General features: G+C 43.4%; 1 protein-coding gene across 1 annotated transcript; it reads right to left on the bottom strand.

Moving 5' to 3' along the window:
* Positions 1–13,343: 13,343 nt before the first annotated feature.
* LOC124197764 (fibroblast growth factor receptor-like 1) lies at positions 13,344–17,218 on the bottom strand. The gene is made up of 9 exons (XM_046593308.1): positions 16,657–17,218; positions 16,378–16,487; positions 16,113–16,240; positions 15,849–15,999; positions 15,514–15,710; positions 15,129–15,309; positions 14,786–15,004; positions 14,363–14,521; positions 13,344–14,182 (listed from the first exon to the last, which is right to left on the bottom strand). The coding sequence occupies exons 2-9, from the start codon at positions 16,460–16,462 to the stop codon at positions 13,611–13,613; spliced, it is 1,692 nt and encodes a 563-aa protein (XP_046449264.1). The 5' UTR covers positions 16,463–16,487; positions 16,657–17,218; the 3' UTR covers positions 13,344–13,610.
* Positions 17,219–18,740: the final 1,522 nt, after the last annotated feature.

Below are 18,740 nucleotides of genomic sequence, written 5' to 3'. Positions count from 1 at the left end.
GTGTGTACAAACCCATACCATTTCTCGGAGAGCCTAGCTCTACTCCGGCTGAGCTGCTGCTGCTGCTACTGCACATCCAAAAGCAATCGATAGTTTTAATTGAAGAGGATCAGACCGTCTGGGATAATATAGAGAGGACAATGTAGGCAAAGGGGGGGATGCGGAATAAGCGTCTTGTCGATATTACATAAATAGTGAACGGTACGAAGCAGCAGCAGAAGATAGGCCGGCAGGGAGCTTGAAGTGCACGAGAGAGTTTGATTCATTTCACGGACGGGAATATAATATGATATAACGGGAGACTATATAGAGGATGACGAGACGGAAGGCTCAGCACAGCCAGCTTTGAGCCGCCTGACTTGATATCTCTATTTAGATTAGGGGTGATTTCCCTCTCTCTCTCTCTGACGGTTGGCTGCCAGCATATATACGTATATATGTATACCACCCTGGACTTTTGCTGGGTTTCTTCTTCCACTGGGTGCTGGGTGGGTTTGGTGGGTGGGTGTGTGCCGCCCGCTCTTCTCGATAGCCGAGAAAGCATTAGAGTTATTTCCTCTTCTCGTTTCTCTCTTCTCGTTTCTCTGCTCTGCTCTCGTCTGTAATCTGTTGGGATTGAGTTAGACAAGGCTCAGTCACGGCTCGCGTTCTCGGTCGCTCACTAGCTGTCAAATACATCCTCTTCTTCTTCTTCTTTTTCGTCGTCTTCTTCTTCTTCTTTGGGCCCGCGCGTTTCCTTCGGCCCGTCTCTTGTAAGCTTTTCCGTCAGCTCCCGGAGCAAAGAGAGAGAGAGATAAGAGCCTGGCGTTGCCATCCCAACCATCAAGGCGTCTCTCTCTACTCTCCATGTGTGTGTGTGCATAAGCGACATAGTCGGAGCCGGCCGAGCGCCCGTAGATAATTGGGAGCGACGCTATGTACAGTCATCGGTCGTTATACATTGGCGCGCTAGGGTGTAGTACAGCTCGACTAGTCTGGCATGGCATGGATGCGATATCGTCTGTATAGATGTGTGGTGGTGGGGAGTTTTTCTCGGTGTAGTAGACGACACCGTAGCCAAATTGGCGTGAAAATACCTCGCACGATAATGAGAAGGAGAGATAGAGATTGCTGGGGGTTTGTGTATAGGATCGTTCCAGGTTATCAATCACGCCCCTTGTGTCGTGTAAATCTGATAGCAAGACCTTCGACTTGCACTACACTAAATCCAATCGCTTTTTTCTTCTTCTTCTTCTTCTTCTTCTTTTCCAGAGTAGAATCGAGTTTCTTTTTTATTTGGTTTTGTTCTTTTTCTCTTTATTTCGACTTGATCCGTGAGCTGAGCCCTCCACTAGCGAGTCATTAGTGCGACATGGGAGGGCCCCGGCGATTGCTGGGGCACCCGGCACACACACCTGGTTCTTTTATATTATAGGGCGCGGTCATGGCAACTGATCCGATATATACAGCTCACAAGGTCTTCTTCTTCTTATACTATAGAATTGTATATGTGGGGCTCTCTCAGCTCATTAGTGTGTGTGTGTGTGGGGGGCTGTTTCTATCTGAAACTCTCTGGTACGGAAGCAAAAGAAGAAGAAGCTGAGCTGCTGGATGCGTGTGTAGCCGGAGCAACTAACCAACAACGCCCCTTCTCCCTCTCTCTTTGATATATACAAAGAAGAGTTGTCCAGGGTTTCTTCCTAGGCTGTTTTGATTCTCTTTTTTATTTTTTTTATCCGGTTGATCAGATTCTCTGGGTCTGTTCGCTGCGGTGCCAGAAGGGTGGAAAACGACAGGCCACGCTTTTTTTCTGGAAAAAAGGGGTTCTTCTTCTGTTTGTTGATTTCTCCTGATATTCTTTTGAAAATGGAGGGTCTCTCTCTCTCACAGAAAAAGAAATAAGAAAATAAACCCATAAGGCAAAAGGAATAACCATCAAGTCTCTCTCTCTCTCTCTCTGGCTGGCAAAAGTCTCTGAAAATCTTGAACTGGAGAGATGGGGCCTGCCTGCGCACAATATAATAGGCCACAGTGCTGGGCGAGAGCAGCCGATGTTAGTTGAGCACCCTCAGTGAACAAGAGACCGAGAGAGAGAGCCTAGAAAAGGGCAGGAAAAAGGATTTAAGGTCACTAAACTATACGCAGGGAAATATATATATGTCCTATATGTGCTGCGCTCAGAGAGGTTTGACATTCTGTATTGTGTGAAATGTGAATAGCCTGGGTTCGACCAGAAGAAGAAAAGAGTCCCTTATCTCCACCTCGCACCGGGTCTCTCCAAGTGCCTATGGTCAGGAAAAAAGGTTTTCTTCTTCTTCTTCTTGGAATATAAAAATGTGGACAAGAAAGATGATGGGGAAGAATAGAGCTGTACTATAGCCCTTTTTACTTTTTTTTTGTTTGTTCCCCCCTTATATATTTTTTTCTTAAATGATTATTTCCAACAATAACACTAAAGCCCCCCTCGCAGCACAAATGGTCTTTTGACGAAAATGTTTTTTTTTTTGTGCCCCCCATCATCTAGAAAATATAATGATCATATTACCGGTAATGAGCGTCTGGGAAATATGAGTAAACATGTCTACGAATTTCGGGTGAGACTATGGAAGGAGGTCATTGGCGTGTGGGAGAAAAATTCGATCAGCGTCTTTGGGAAACGTTTAAAAAACTTGGGAGGATGAAGAGGGTGGTTGCTGGTGTAGTCGTGCGGTATGTATAATCGTCGACCCACTTGATCGTCTATTACTAGTGTCAGTGCCAGATGTCGCAGATCCTTGACGGCCAGGAAAATCAAGCGAGGAGTATAGCAAAGGGTCTATAGACCTGAAGCGTGTACACGTTTTTCTGGTGTGTGCCTAGATTCAATTATACGTCATCATCAGCAACGCTTTTTGATTCCATCGGGACACGATGGGTGAATAGACGAGAGGGGGGAAGGAAGCTGGTGTAGAGGACGGCCATCTTTTGTAATAGGCCTGTCAGATTGAGATGCATTCTGTATGGGCCGAGAGTATAAAAAAAGGGGGATTTAAGAGAGAGAGCAGAGAGTTCGCTTCTATTTATATCTACTGCTGCTGCTGCTGCTGATGTAGCGATGGAATCAAAGAAAAAAGAAAAGAAAAGAAAAGAAGCGATTGGAATCGGCCATTTTCGTCGAGTGTTCTTCTTGCCCGCCTTTTTATCGCCCGCCCATCTTCCATAAACATAAACGGAGTGTGTCCACTTTGAAAGAATTCATGGCTTATGCTGTGCTGTGTGCTTGGCTGTGTGTCTCTGTCTACATCGATGTGCATCGCGCTCTCAAACATTTTCTATATACAACTGTGCAGCTCTTTTTTTTGTTGTTGTTGTCCAGCTCTGATTTTTATAGTCCATTTTCTGTGTGTTTGTATTTTTTCAAAAAGAAGAAGAAGAAGAAGGAGGAATAAATTGGTGAGGAAGAAGAAGAATAAAAAGAAAAGAAAAACAAAAAGGAAAAACCCATTTTTAACGATGGACGGGCGAGAGAGCCGACGACAACGACGAGACCGAGAGTCCGAAAATGGGAATCTGATCATCTATTATTCTGGCCGATCATGACAAACACACACACACACAGTCGACACCCTTTTCTCTACTATACAAACACGCACACACACAAGGGGTCGGGGCCGGGCGAGGTTTTTGGTGGGGAGAGTCGTGGCCGGCCAGCATATCACAAGTCGATTATCGATAGACACGGACAGCCCAGCAGTCACCCCATATAAGATATATACTGAAAAGGGTGAGAGAAAGAGAGAGAGAGATGGATATTATTATTATGATTATTGTTATTATAGCTCCGAGTTGTTTGGCGCGGGAGCAGAAAAAAATAAATAATCAAAGAAGAAAAATAAAATCACAAAAGACAATATAACCCGGTCCGGTTGGCTGGACTCGGGTGCTATGATGGGGGGAGGATGCTGAGAGGGTGTTATGTGCGATTGAATTAGAATGCCATCCTAAAAGAAACATTTATACGACGATCATAAACCACAGAAGAAGAACCACGAACGAAAAGACATAAAACAAAAGGGTTAAAGTATAGGAAGAAAAAAAACGGAATTTTATCCCCAGAGTCGTAAAAATAAATAAAAATTTCAAGAAAAAACAAAAAAGAAAATCAAGTCACAGTCACACACACAATAAGAGAAAATGGGCGTCATAAATTATGGATGAGAGCTATGAATATATGCTGATGATGCGCTCGAGATATATAACCAAAAGAAAAACGACTTGATTGAATGGTCAACGATTTGTAACAACCAGAATTTTGTAATGTTTTTATTTCCGCTTTGATTGCGAGTGGACGGCCAGCAGGCACTCCAATATACATAAGTCTAAGTAAGAGATTGCTAGAAAAAGATGACGATGTACCTTTTTGTTATACGGCCGTCTAGTGACGGACTGGTCGGATTTCATCAGCGTGAACCGCAGTGAGAAATGATGATGGATGCAAATGACATGGCGCAGAGTAAAAAAGAAAAAAGAAAATTTCTTTTACGTTTTTTCCCTTTTCGGTGTGTGTGCGCGCCCTGTGTGCGATGTGCATAATCATCCGGAGGAAGAATCATAAAAAGATGGATTGTATATTATATAAAAGAAAAAGAAAAGAAAAGAAAAACTTTTCTCTCTATTTCGTAGAGATCGTTTCATCCATTATTCATTCAACAGTGGGATAAATAATTCACCAGCTCCCGCCGAGCGTGGGGCCGGCCTCTTTCTCTTTCACACACGGACAAATCTTACATGTTACCGGAGAGCGCGCACATCTATTGCGCTCTTCAAGAAGACGGCCAAGCACAGTTCAAGAATATCTATCTGCCCCTTTTTGTCTTCTTCTTCTTTTTCTTTCTTCTTATTTCAGGTGTTGCCTCGTGCAGGTGTGAAAGAGCCGCATTGTGTATGTGTTTCCGCCATCCGACCCCGCACACACACAACTGAGAGACTCGACTCGGCTGGATATCTTTTTATATTCATAATGTCCAAAAAAATTGGATGATAACATCTGTGCTGGAAAAGGAAATTTTCTTTCCTTCCCTATAGCCGTACAATATCATATACCACCTACATTGCGCCATGCCTTTCATTAGCATAAAACAGGGTATATATAATATAAAGAATAACTGAATAAGTAACATCTTGATAACTCGATATATAATGTATAGTACTGCTGCTGGTGTATTTTTATATCGTCAGCATTTTATTTTAAGGGTTTTTATATGTGCCAGGGGGAATCGGATCATCTGCCTAGAGTATTTAAAGGCTTATTCTTTTAGATAGGGGGGGACCAGCAATGGTATAGATATATAAAACCGGAAAGTGAATAATAAGATGGGATATCAGCTTATATGTTTTAATGGGGGTACATCATCACATTTTGTGTGAAATGTGTGCCGGTATATATATATATATGTCTATTAATAAAATCCAGGCAACACATGCACACCTTTATTATATTCCCCCCTAGCTAGTTATTGTTTCCTTCCACCGGTTGGCTAGATATATACATATTACAAAACGGCTGCATTGTGTGTTTCCGATTCGTAAAAAAATGCTCAACACAACTGTAAGTTTACACATGTCTAACAAACACACACACATCTATATGCTCTACACGATACCCCGGCATCAGTTGTGTGTGTGTTTCCCTCTTGTTCTTCTCTCTTCTCTTCCGCTCTACACCCGACACCTCCCTTGGGTGGCCGGAAGTGGCGCAATCAACAGAAAAAAAGGAGAGTTAAAAAGACCTAACTAGAAGGGTTTAGACACAAGCATTACATGCGCATACATGGCGGCCACAACCATCGTTACCACACTATACCCCCTGTGTGAAACAAAAAAAAAAACAATTCATCCGCTCATTAATTATTATAACAATAATGATAGCAGCCAAACCCCGAAAAAGAATAGGAAGACTATCTCCCCCGTTATTTTTTGGGGGGTGGATATATACCTGCGTGTGTGTGGGTGTTCACCTAATTGAATTAAGGACGTAAAGGAATAAAAAATAAAAGAGCCTCTCGGGGGGGGAGTTTGCTGGTCTCTGTCGGCGGATGAACGATGGATGCGGGACAAAAAGTATAACGAGATATACTATATATTTTATATATCGTATATTTCTTCTCCGGGGGCTATATGTCTGAATAACGATGAGCTGCATCATCATCATCGTAGTAATCTTTTCCATCCGGAATCACGAACTCTCTTCGAACAGATGGTCCACAAAAAATATAAAAATGCCGAGCGCCGTTTACATTGTATAACAAAAGTATATATATATATCTATCAGCTTCCAACTGTCTACTTGCTAGCGGTGTGTTATATATATTTATGTTGATTAATGGACTGGTAAACGAGCTGAAGGTTCTTTTCTATTTTTCTTTTATTCAAACGGCTCAATTCATCCGAGGGTCATTCTAATCTAAAACACTCTCTCCTTTTATATTATAACGCCCTTTGTCTATTTGATATCCCTTTTGGTGTATACGTATATATAATACAAGTTATCATGCTGACTACAGATAGAAGAAGAAAAATAATCGAGTTCCTTCTTTTAATGTTCTTCCTCTCTTTTATCTTAATTGAAAAATGTGTTGCCTCCTTCTTTTCTTTTTTCCTTTTGGAGTTAAGAAAATGAAAATGAAAATTCAGTCGGCAGCAGTTCAGCAGTTTGCACCAGCGTGTGTGTGTGTTAATGGAGCTGGGCCACCCCCCTCTATTGTTGGATTCAATGAATTCCACCAGGGTGTGTGTGTGTAACAAGGAGAGAGTCTACACAAGTCTGTAAGAAGCTCTAGTCCAACGATATGGGGGTTACGTAGAAACAAAACACTTGAGAAGAACAACAGGGGGGAAAAAGACAAAACAAAATGTATAGTAGTAGTACTGCTGCGACCCTTCTAAGCTAAACTCTACATAGGAAGCTAGCAGCTTTTTACCCAAAAAGGTATTAAATAACCTGAGTATTTCTCTCTCTATACATAACTTGTACAGTCTTTCTCATCTTTACTAGCTGTGCGTTATTATATAGCCCAGCCGGTTTCGTTGTTTCACAGTTCTAGTTGTTTTGTGTCGCAGCTTCCACCCCATACTGAAAAAAAAAAATGTTTTCTACCCTCTTTTCTTTTCTATATCCTTGTTTATCTATGGTTTATGACTGCACGGTCGGCCGAAAAAAAACCCCACGTGTGTCTCCCATATTCCACGGGCTGACTGGCTGGCTGTGTGTGGTATATTACAGCAGCTCAATGGTATATGGAAGAGAGAAACCATCAGGAAAAGAGTCTACTAGTAAGGAGTCAGCAGTTGCATAGTCTTTTATGCCATCGTCAGTCTCTCTCTTCTTCTTATTCTAGGCAGAGAAATAGGCTCTTTTCTCCTCTCTCTATACTCGGTATAGTCGGGTTTCCTCATATCGTTACAAGACATTTCCGAAAGAGACCCCACTTGCCACGGCCGCCCCAGCAGCGCTATCAAGATGTGTCGTTCGGATCTCTGCTGAACTTGCCTATTTATTTCTCCCGTTTCTTTTTGGTATTTGTGTGTAGTTTTGTGTGTTTGTCTTTTTTTGGGGCTGCGGGTCTTGTGCTGGCTCCGCTCGATTTCCACCTATACGGGACATAAAATAAAAAAAGGGAGGAATAAAAATGTTTATTAGAGTCTTCGTCGTCGGTATATAAGGGGGGAACGAAGAAGAAAAAAAACGACGGTTGCTGCCGGATCTTTATCCGCGCGCGTTTGGAGCGGCCAGGAATGAAACAACATGACGGAACGGCTGAGAAAAGAAAAGAAGAAGTAGAAGAAAGAAAAAAAGAGCTAGATTACGTCTAAATCTATTCGAATGCTGCGCGCAGTTATTTATACGTCTATATGTAGACGCGATAGCGACACACAGACACGGATCTCGGTCGGGACTTATTGGAATGAAGAAGAGAGGGGGGTCGTATATAGGTAGGGCCATTTTATTGCTCTTCTCCATCCCTCGCAATCGTTTCGCTAAAATACATCTCCGCTCCTTTTTTTGAAAAAACAACATTTCGCGCCGTTTTCATTCGTTGGGGGGGATCCATCAGATGATATCAAGTCCCGCTGCTGCTGATGCCAACGGTCGTCTCTCGGTTTGAAATTGTAGAAGACACAATATGCCATGGACGGGCTGTTGTTGGCAACGGACGCCGAGGCATAACATTGTGTTTTCAGACGGGCCCAAACAATAATGCGCTGGGCGCCCATCAAGGTTTCGGCTTACACACCGAAAAGTTCGGGAGAGTGTGGCGGAACCCTCCCACGCTAGACTGGCAACCGTGTCTATATACGAGCGAACAAGTGTGATGAAACACAAGTAAAAAGAATAAAGGCACACACCAATCCATCCAGTGTTGAGGGGGGGGGGATCCAGGGATCCTATCTAGAGAGAGGGTGGCAAACGAACGTGACCAGCTCGTATTCGTCCCTCCTTGCTCCTCTCATATTTCACCCACTAGGCCACTACACAGTTGGAATTGTATTGCTGTGCCAGCTCGGCCCTTTCATTCCTCTTGCCGATTGAGTGAGACTATGAACCTAAAGAGTCTCAACAGAGTAGAGACTGAATGTATAGAAAGGGGGGAACAGTGGCCCGGGTCTACAGCACATGATTGAAACAACTCCGAACGAGATGATGTGTTCTGGACCTTTAGATATATATTTTCTCTCTACTCAACTCATCTCACTCTCCATCAACATCGGAAATAACACTCTCTCTAGCTGGACACCCCATTACACATAAGGCCTTCCGGATAGACTATAAAGATATCCCGTATAGGCCTACTATATGCCAGCAGTGTGTTATTGTATATATCACAAGAGAGTATATATATATGTCCCTCTCTTATATATTTATGAAGGGTCTAGCTCCTATTTATATATACAACAAGTCAAGTCAGCGCGCATATAGGAAGTTATTGCTGTCGGCTGGTTGTGTGTATAGCTATACCTCGACCCAAAAAAGTTGAAAAAATTTGGAAAATGCTACTTTTATTTCATTTTTGAGGAGCTGCGGATGATTGTAGTGCTGTGCGGAAGAGGTCATCACGGGGTCACTTCTCGCTTTACATTTTACGCGTGACACGGCCGCCGTCTCAACACGAGTGATGGATGGACGAGAGCCCATATCCACACGACACGGTTTAAGATTTCCCTTTTTTATTTTAAACATTTTCTTATATAAGTTTTTCTCCCTCTCACTTTTTCTTTTCTTTGGAAAAATCCAGTGAAAGAAACACGGAATGGAGAAAAACTTGAAGAAAAAACAAAGTTTTCGGGGTGTTGATAACGACCCAGTGATTAGACGACGAGACATTGGAAACCATCGAGTTTTTTTTTCTCTCCTTTTTACACCCTCTTCAAGAGAGAAAAAAAGGGAATAAATAAATACAAAATAGAATTTTTTAAAAAGATGTTGAGAAGAACCAGACGCCAATTTTTACCGTCGCCGACTCTATTTTTTTTTCTTGGTTAAGGGGATGTTATATAACATATACAGCATACAAAAAAAAGGAGGAAAATGGTTAACGAGGGGAGAATATGATTGTTATGGACGAATGTATAGGATATACTACTACGCAGCACAACATCTAAACTGTGTATGTAACTGGAAAGCTTTCACTTTTTTTTGTTGGATGGTTGGTTGGGTTTGTTTGTTTTATTAGAATTCCTGGCCTGTGTGTGTGTTATGCGATACAACGGGTAAAGGCAAAGGGGAAAGAAGAAAAAAACAGACGAGTGTGCTGTGTGTGCTGTGTATGTATTGCATTGCCTGCCATCAGACACTAAGAGGGTCTTTTGGGCTTCTTTTCTTATATGCTGCAAAGCGCCCCAGCACATCTGACTATAGACGTACGTATATACGTCTAGATGCGTGAGCCCGTGACTTTTTAAGGATTTACGATCGAGTTAACAGATTTGTCACCGACGGAGCGTGGCTGTTGGCTGTTAGCTGCTCCCTGCTGACGTCCGTCTACCAAGAAGCTAGACCAGCGGCACATCACATTCACGGGGCTGTGTACAGCTCTCACGAAGCATTCCTCCAATGCCGAGCGTTACACAGAACACACACCTATATAAGCTTACGCAACGATATAACACACGACAAGTCGGAAACTCTAGATATTCTCATGGCTTCCATCAAAAAACATTTTGAGGATGTATAAGAGAGTGAAATAGTTGGCTGGTATATATTTATATATACATAAGATATAAAGTTCCGGGGCTTTTTTCTTATTGGTCGTTTGAGTCAAATGGCTGCGAAATATTCAGCAGCTTTCTCTTAGATATTCATATGCGACGACGACGACGACGACTTATACCCGCGCGTCATCAATATAATATACCACCAGCAGTTCAAAAGAATGTCTCTTTTCTTTCCATCTTTGGTCTGCTTAAGTTTCGTTCGGCTGCTGCTGGAAATATCCCGACATTTTTTCACGTTTCTTTTTGATTCTTCTTATTATTTTTTCTCTGTGCGTGCAGCCTATCTTATTTCTTTTTCTTTTTTTTTTTTCATTTGTGATTTATTCATTATTTACGGCCGTAGACAATCCAGAGTTGTGCCGTGTCATTCCCTCCATCATTCCGCCGACGTCATCTTCTTCTCTCTCTCCTTTAAAAAAACTTCCATATTCTCTTCTTCTTTCTTCCATCTGACTTTTGGTTCATATTTTTATTTCGTGATTTCTCTCTCTCTCTCTTCCTTCTTTTTTCTCTACGTATCTCTTGGAAACACAAATATGTCGGCTATTCGGTTATTGTGTGTGTTGCTGTGGCGACGCGGGGGCACAGAGCTGTGAGCGTATATATATATACACGCCCTGGTTTTGGATCTATTTTTCTATATACCAAAACATCTGGCGCATAGAACGCCGCGCTGAGAGGCCGTGCTGAGCTGCTGCCGGATGAATCAGCCAAAGAGGAACATTTCTCTCTCATCCGCCTCGGCATTGACGTGGCAATATAGTGTACGTCTTCTCTCTCTGGCAGCAGCAGCATCAAGCGACGTCTTCATCATCTTCTTTTTTTCTCTTTCTTTCTTCTTTTGACGCCTTGTCGTGTAATAGAACGACCGTTTTGATCCTTTTTTTCCCCGTCGCTATTATATTTGCTGTACAGACTTTTTTTTTCTTCCTTTTTATGGCGCGTCCTGTCGTGCAGATTTATTCGCCCGAGGTCTGCCGCGCGCCTTTTTTTATATCGCCCGTTTTTGCCGTCATTCTATACGCTTCCATCTATGATTTTCCGCACAGCCGCCCGCCCGGTTTGTCTCGGTGTGCCATCCGGCTGGCTTTTGAGACGACGATTTCACGGCGTTTAGATTCATCCAACAGCGTAGGATATAGCCTAGGCGGCCATATAGACGCTCAAATACATCTACGTCTGTGTATTTCATCTTTTGCGGTCTCTCTCTAATGGGGCGCCTTGAATTGTGCCGTTCGGTTATTACGGCCGTTATTATGGACGGACGGCCCGCTATAGCTCACCCCCCTTCGTATAGTGTGTGTGGTTTATGAACGATCGATAAATGGGTAAAATCTTTTGCCGATCATTTTTGGGACCAAGTTATTATAGGAGTTTTGAAGGAGAGAGAGTTCACGTATTACTAAAGCGCCCGGCGTTTCTGTACTTTTTGAACGTGTGTAACAGACGAATTGATCATTCATCACATCCCCCCCCATGTTCTTTAGGGGCCGTTCGGTAAGAGTGCACACGATCCATTAGCGGCGTCATCCATTCACCGCCACGACGCGCAGCACAGTCGGAACCGTCGAAAAGAAAGAAAAAAAAACGGCCGCCGACGCATATCAGCTGGGCCTGCGAAAAAAAACAAGCCGGACCGTGTAACATTTCAGAAAAAATAAAATAAAATGTTATTGGGAATATAAAAAAAGGATCAAAAGGGGAAAGAAAAGAAAACATGAATAAAAGATGATTTTCCGGTTATTTTTTTTCTTAACTTGAACATTTTATTTTATTTTAAAAGGTTAGAGAGAGAGAGAGACAGAGATGTATACATAATAGACGTCCTGGATTATATATTTGTGTGTTACTCTACACCATCGGAGCCATTTCCCATGCAGCACTCCACCCTGAATGGTTGTCCATGGGATAAAGAAAAAGAAAGAAGAATGGACAAGAGAAATGCGGGGATCTAATGTTTGCATCTTCGATCGGTTGTGCCGATGATGAAAGACACATTCATCACCTACATTCACCTCCGTCACCTGACACATGTGTGTCCCTTTTTATCCCATTTTTCTCCTATTTCTTTCCCTCTAAATGATACACACGCTGTTACTTCTCTCATTATTCTGCCTCCCCCCTACGTCGTTATATTTCTGCTGTGTATATAAATGTGCGACGTACAGACTTCTCCCCCTCGCTCTTTCCTTTTTTTCTTCTTCTTTTCCCTTTTGTTGATTAGCAAATCGTCAACATCATCGATCATCCTATCACGTGACCATCTGGTCAACCGTCCCAGCCGACCCCAGTCTATATAGGGGGGAAAAAGGTGGCAGGGAGAGGGGGACAAACAGGAGGGAGCAAGAGGGTCCTGTTCTATACAGAGGAACGATGAAGAGCAACTCTATAGAATGAAAGATGGTGACACAGTCAACTGTCCAAGGTGACGTATGTTGTTAAGAGCGGAGAGGGGGGGGGGATGATGATGTTGACAACTTTTTTCGGTGGAAAACATCGTTGTTGGCATATACAACAGTTGGGAAAAGGAAAAAGAAGAAGGGAAGTGAGAAAAAGATTGAAATCCCTTGGCCAAAAGTTGATTTCAAATAGCCCCCATTCACCTATACACTTATAGATGAGCTGGAGTCTATCTTATTCTCTTACAAAAGTCCTGTGTTCTTATGTATTCTTCCCTTTTATGTCGCCTTTTCTTCATCGCGAATCAATAGCGCATCGTTAGCATTCAATCAGCTTCGTTCTCGCCGCCGAGAATGACTCCGCAGTCACTGCTGCGCTAACAACTCCATCGCCATATTTCCGAACTATTACGTCGTCGAGTGTATCTATGCTGGATATATCTTCTTCTGTACCCAATGGTTACATTCGATAGATATTCCTCCCGCAGCAGCTATGCAGGGCACTCGAACCGCTCCCATATCTTTTCTATATTCTTTTCTTCAGCACAAATGTATAGCATAATAGAAGGCGAGTTGATGAAGAGAAAATAATGGGGCGACCCCGTCCCGTTATTTCCAATGGCGCCCTCCCAAGATGGCGCGCCTAATAGAAACTTAAAAATTCGAAAAGAAATGATTTTTATTTTATGTATAGAGGAGACGGTAGTCTAGAGACGCAGTCTAGTCTATTTTATTTTCGTTGCGTGTGTATTTATTATGCGTTTTCTCAATCAGTGTATATAGGGAAGTTGTTCCACACGGGCCATAGCAAGCGAAAGGGTCTCGTCGCGTGTCGATAATTCATTAATGGCCGACCGGGGAATTGATGGCGCGGTCGTCGTCACAGAGGCGCGGCGGCAGAATATAAAATATAGAGAGAAATCAGACGGGCCAGCATAGCAGCAGCAGCAGACGAGAGTAGATTTTTTAATGGATCGGTCTTCAGATCATCAGCGATGACGACGTGTTGCGCTGCTGTTCCAGCTGATGATGGCGAGGCCGCTGGAAATAATAATTGGGCTGCTGCTGCTGCTGCTGCTGCTGGAGGTCGTCGCCGCCGCTCTGAGGATGAGGCGGTTGATGCTGGACCAGCGACGACGACTGGCGACTAGTGTCAACCTCAACGCGCTTATTGCAGGCGGGCGAGCCCATGACGTGAAGGCCCGGGTCCGCCTCCTCGTTAAGACGATGGCACCCCGCGCTGCTCGTTAGCATTTGCCGGCTGTGATGCTGATGCTGGCTACTACTATCCCGGCCGGAGGTTGTTTCAATTGTCGCCTCCATCGCTTGTTGTTGCTGCTGTTGTTGTTGTTGATGCTGCTGATGCTGCTGCTGGGCGACAAAAGCGTGGCTCCAGCCGGTGGCCAATGCGGCCAACTCGGCCTGGCGTCTCAATTTCTCGCGCTTCTTCATCCAGCAAACGAAACCGCAGGCGATGCTGAGCAAGAGCATCGACGGCAGAGCCACCATGATGGAAATGGGCACGGATTTTGATTCTCTTGACGTCTCGTAGTCTTTTTGGGTGTAGACACATAGAAATGAGATTATTTACAAAAAATCGATTTTATTAGTTACAAGATTTTTTTAAAAACCTTTCACGCATCAGTAGCACTTGGCCGGGCGCTAATGCTATTGGTAATACAAGACGGGCGAGCTCTAATATACATACATAGGAGGAGCGCTAATTGACTTACTGGGTTTGACGTTCAAGTAAGTCTTTTCAATGCTGTAGCCGTAACGGTTGATTGCCAGACAGAGGTAAAGGCCAGCGTCCTTCTCGCTGAGTGGGTCCAGTTGGAGAGTCTTCAAATAACTTCCATCTTCCTTCCACATCAGCTCGTCGCTTTCCAATTCTATAGTTGCATGTACGGCCATGGAAGACAAATGGGAAATATCAAGAGGAAATAATATAATAAGAGAAATGAAATGATATTATTATAACATCCCAAATCCGATTGTGTCATCGAGTCAAAAAGTGCATGCATGTAAGTACATAGAGTCGAATGCACACGAATGACTTTGAATCTCTTTAGGCACATCAAGAATAAGCAAAAAAAAAAAAAAAAAAAAACTAAAAATAAGAGGCGTGTATAAGACGTAGCCATCGTATAATATACTTTGGTAGTGATCCTGGCCAACAACCAACGAGGTGTTAGAGTATAGGTTCAAGTCATTGCGGACTACTGGGCCGCCGCCGACGACGCCTGGAAGCCTTTTGAGCCATTGGACTTCTGGCCGAGACGTGCTGCGCACCCAGCAGTGAAACTTGGCCCTTCCACCTCTGAACTCGGTCACGTTGGAAGGGTGGACTTCGCTCATGTCCGGCAAGGTCGAATCTATATATAATGCACATACGGACGAGACACGTCATCATCTTATATATTTGTCACTGATAATTGATAATTGGCTTATATATTTATAATTGAATGTCAGAGTGTATGTGCTAGCTGTGTCTAATACCTAGAACTTGAATGTCAAACGTCGTTTCGATGCGGCCCTTTAAGCCGAGTGCCAAACAAGTGTAATTGGCCGACGATCCGGACGCAGCTCTTCGGAAGGGCAGAGTTAAGAGGGACGCCTTCCTCCAACTGGTCTCGTCCGGTTGGTTGTTCTCCGGCGATCGCTTGTATTCCGCTCCGTTCTTTTATTATACATATTGAAAGTTTTATATAGACGATGAAAGAGAACACACAAGTTTTGGAGAAGGCCGGCACAGCACAGAGCATCCGCTGAGTCAAATCCATCAAGAGATACATCGTCTGATGCTGAGAGACCTACATCTCTATAATATGTATGTCGAGACGGAAGAGAGCTAGAGAGCTAGAGAGAGGCTGCCGGAAGTTACCTTGAGCCAAATAAGATCCGGATAAGGGTAGCCGGTGACGCCGCATTGGATGTCGAGCGAACTGCCGGCTGTGATGCGCACTCGGCTCGGTTGGCGTAACGTTTCCTCGGTGAAACCCAATCCTTGGATCAATAGATCGTTGGAACTACTTTCGAATCCGGCCGAGTTAGGCGTAGTCGTCGACTCCGCCAGGGGATCTACGCTTATGAATGACACAGTCGATGGTTTTTTTTAGCCACAGTAAATAATACCGGAGACGAAAGGTTCCCATTTCTTCAAAGACGTTATTTTTGCAAAAGAAACCAGATATAGTTATTGATGTCTTAAAGACCTACCTGTGACAATCAGCTTTATTCCAGCGCTTTGGCTTCCGAAGCCATTGGTGGCGGTGCAAGCGTAAAGGCCAGCATCTTCTAATTCGACGTCGTCGAGGATCAAATGGGCGCCTTTCGTTTCAAATCGCGTCAGAGAAATGGACTCGTTATCCTATCAATTGTGTTATATACATAGTTATGTTGGTATAATAATATAGACAGTCGCATTATTTTTTTAATCAAAAATCGTTGCTAAACAGTTTCCTTTCCCACATATATATATACCTTGGTCCAACGGAAGAAAAGACCAGCTGAATCGCCAGATTGCTGATAAAAAGGGCAAGAGATTTGGACTCTATCCATCACATTAGCACGGACGATCGCGCGATAGTCTTTCCGGATCTTTTGCGGCTCTGCGAAAAAAAAAGAAGAACAAAATGTGGAATGTACAGCGCTTTGAATATGTGTCGTTGATCGATTGAAATCAAAAGATAAAAGGCTGGAATTCAATTTCTATATATCTTCGCGCAGTAGCGCGATCTATATACACCTCCAGCCAAGATGCCGCTCGTGGTGATCAGCTGCCAAATGAAGCAGCAAATGCCTAGATGCTGCTGTCGGTTCAACAATTCCATTTTGCGTTCCACACTCGTTGGCTCCCTTTGAAGTTTTTTGGAAAACAAAAAATAGACACACAATAAGTGGCTTTGTCAAGGGAGAACAAAGTGAAGATCCAAGACGAGTCTGTCACAAAGCGAATCCTGATGTGGCGCCCTTCACATCTCTGATGCTCGTCAATGTTGATCACAGACACACACTCGTGACTCACCCTCGAACTGTTTCACTCTCTCCGTCCCCGGTATATAACTCTTTTTTCTTTTTTTTTTTTTTTTTTTGGTTTTGTTGTCGAGCTCTCGACGATGATGACTGCAATCAGCGCTCGCGGTTAATTGATCATCAAGCGCGATTTGCGCGCGGACGATGATGGAAATGACGACGACGTCAAGGGCAACGGAGCGGTGATGAATGGCGAGGAGCGCTCATCTCACGGCTGACGGGCCGCCAGTGACTGCTGCACGAGTGACTCGGCGCTTTCTCCTCTATACTCAATCAGCCAGGAGAATTGACCATCTTTTTCTTTTTTGGGCTGCTGTGCTGGTCTTGAATGTGTATACTGTATAGCCAGGAACTTGTGTGACTCACACTTCCACAGTGTTATAGAGAGGAAAGAGGAAGCTCTGAAGCCCCTCGCAGTGTTTTGACTTTGGCCCTCCACTCCAATCTAAACTGTTTGAAGATTGGTGCAGGGCGCAAAGAAATAACAGCAGTAACACCGGCCACATTTTTATACAACTCGTGACTTGCTGCTGTTTACACTGGAACCTCAACTGCTGCTGGGCAGTGTCTTGGCCAGCTACATAAGTCCCAGCACCAGTCCAGATTGAAGAAGAGCACGTTCCTCCTCTTCGTTAAACAACAACAACAGACGGACCAGGACACCACAAGACGAAGGGGGGCTCACACGGATTTCTGTCCAGTCTCTTCCAACGGCTCCGCAGATCATTTGCGCCCAAGCCAAAAAAGAAAACTTCAAAAATCTTTAGGTGGCGTGTATTAGTATAGGGAGTGTAACTGAATCACGCCATTGATAGTTTACACAGCCTACGCACAACACACATACAGTAGTGTAAACAGCACACACATCCACACACATTTTTGTTATTATGTATGTATATGTAATTCCTAAGCTAGAACAGCTTTCGAACAACCTTTTCCTGTTTGACGGTTTTCATCACGTGTGTTATTTATATATATGGAATGATTATACGGAAGCGCAGAAGCTTCATGCATATAAAGAACTTATTTTTTAAAATAATTCTTGTAAAAAAGGGGTGGGTCGTCTCAGATTTTGATGACATGCCAGCAGAGCAAAAAAAAAAAAAAAACAAAAAAAACAAGGTTTTTATAAGTGTAACTACAATCCACAATTAAGATTTGCGCGGTTGCATTATTGAATACACCGTAAGCTTAAATGACTTGGGCGTGAATATGAATTGAAAAAAGAGAAATGTTTGATTGATCGAACAGCGTATACAAAATTGATTTGTCCGACTCAACAGGTGTATCGGGCGCCCTCAGCCCGACACAGTGTGTGTGTGTGTGAGAAGACACATCAGATATAACTATCGGAGTCCCGCACCCCCGAAACACCAATCTATTCACCGAAATTCTGATTGTTTTATGTTTTTTCCCCCCTTTATTTTCATTTTGTTTGAACGTGTCCGTCGATCCTCCCCCCGTTTCATTCAAGTCGGGGCGAGAAGAGAGAAAAGAAAAAATATAGGAAATAAATAAATGAAGTTGCTTCTTTATAAATCATTGATAAGCATCAACAGCTGCAGTCGACGCTACTACACACCACTTGATTGATTGACTTTCAATCCATCTCTTTGTATATAAATATAAAGAGGTCCTATAGCCTTTCATGATTATGCAAATCACCTAGTTCCGTAGATTACAAAGTGCGATTGAGAAACGTTACAACAACACAACAACAACAACAACAAAAGGAATAAAAGAAAGAAGGAAGAAAAAGGGAAAGAAAAAGAAAAGTAGAGAGAAGAGAAAAAACCTATCAATCTATAAGACACGATCACGCCAAGGCCCTCGTGTGTGTCTCGGCCAGCGCACTCCGTCATGCGATCACTATCACCGGGCGCGACTGATGGAGAGTTCGCCCAAAATCGGAATGGATTTTGTTGTTTTCTCTTGTGTTTCTTCTCTCTTTTTTTTTGTTTTCATTCCCAGCCTTTCGGTTTTGTCTCGAGTGTGTATACGCGCCGACGATGAACCAATCACATGCCACAGACAAGCGTGGAATGTTGATCAATGACTCTTGGATTTTGTCGTTTC

The sequence above is a fragment of the Daphnia pulex genome, chromosome 7, assembly GCF_021134715.1.
Source record: "Daphnia pulex isolate KAP4 chromosome 7, ASM2113471v1".
In the NCBI taxonomy this organism is placed as follows: Eukaryota; Metazoa; Arthropoda; class Branchiopoda; order Diplostraca; family Daphniidae; genus Daphnia; species Daphnia pulex.
Note: the sequence above shows the minus strand (reverse complement) of the source record. Positions and strands in the feature narration are given on the sequence as shown.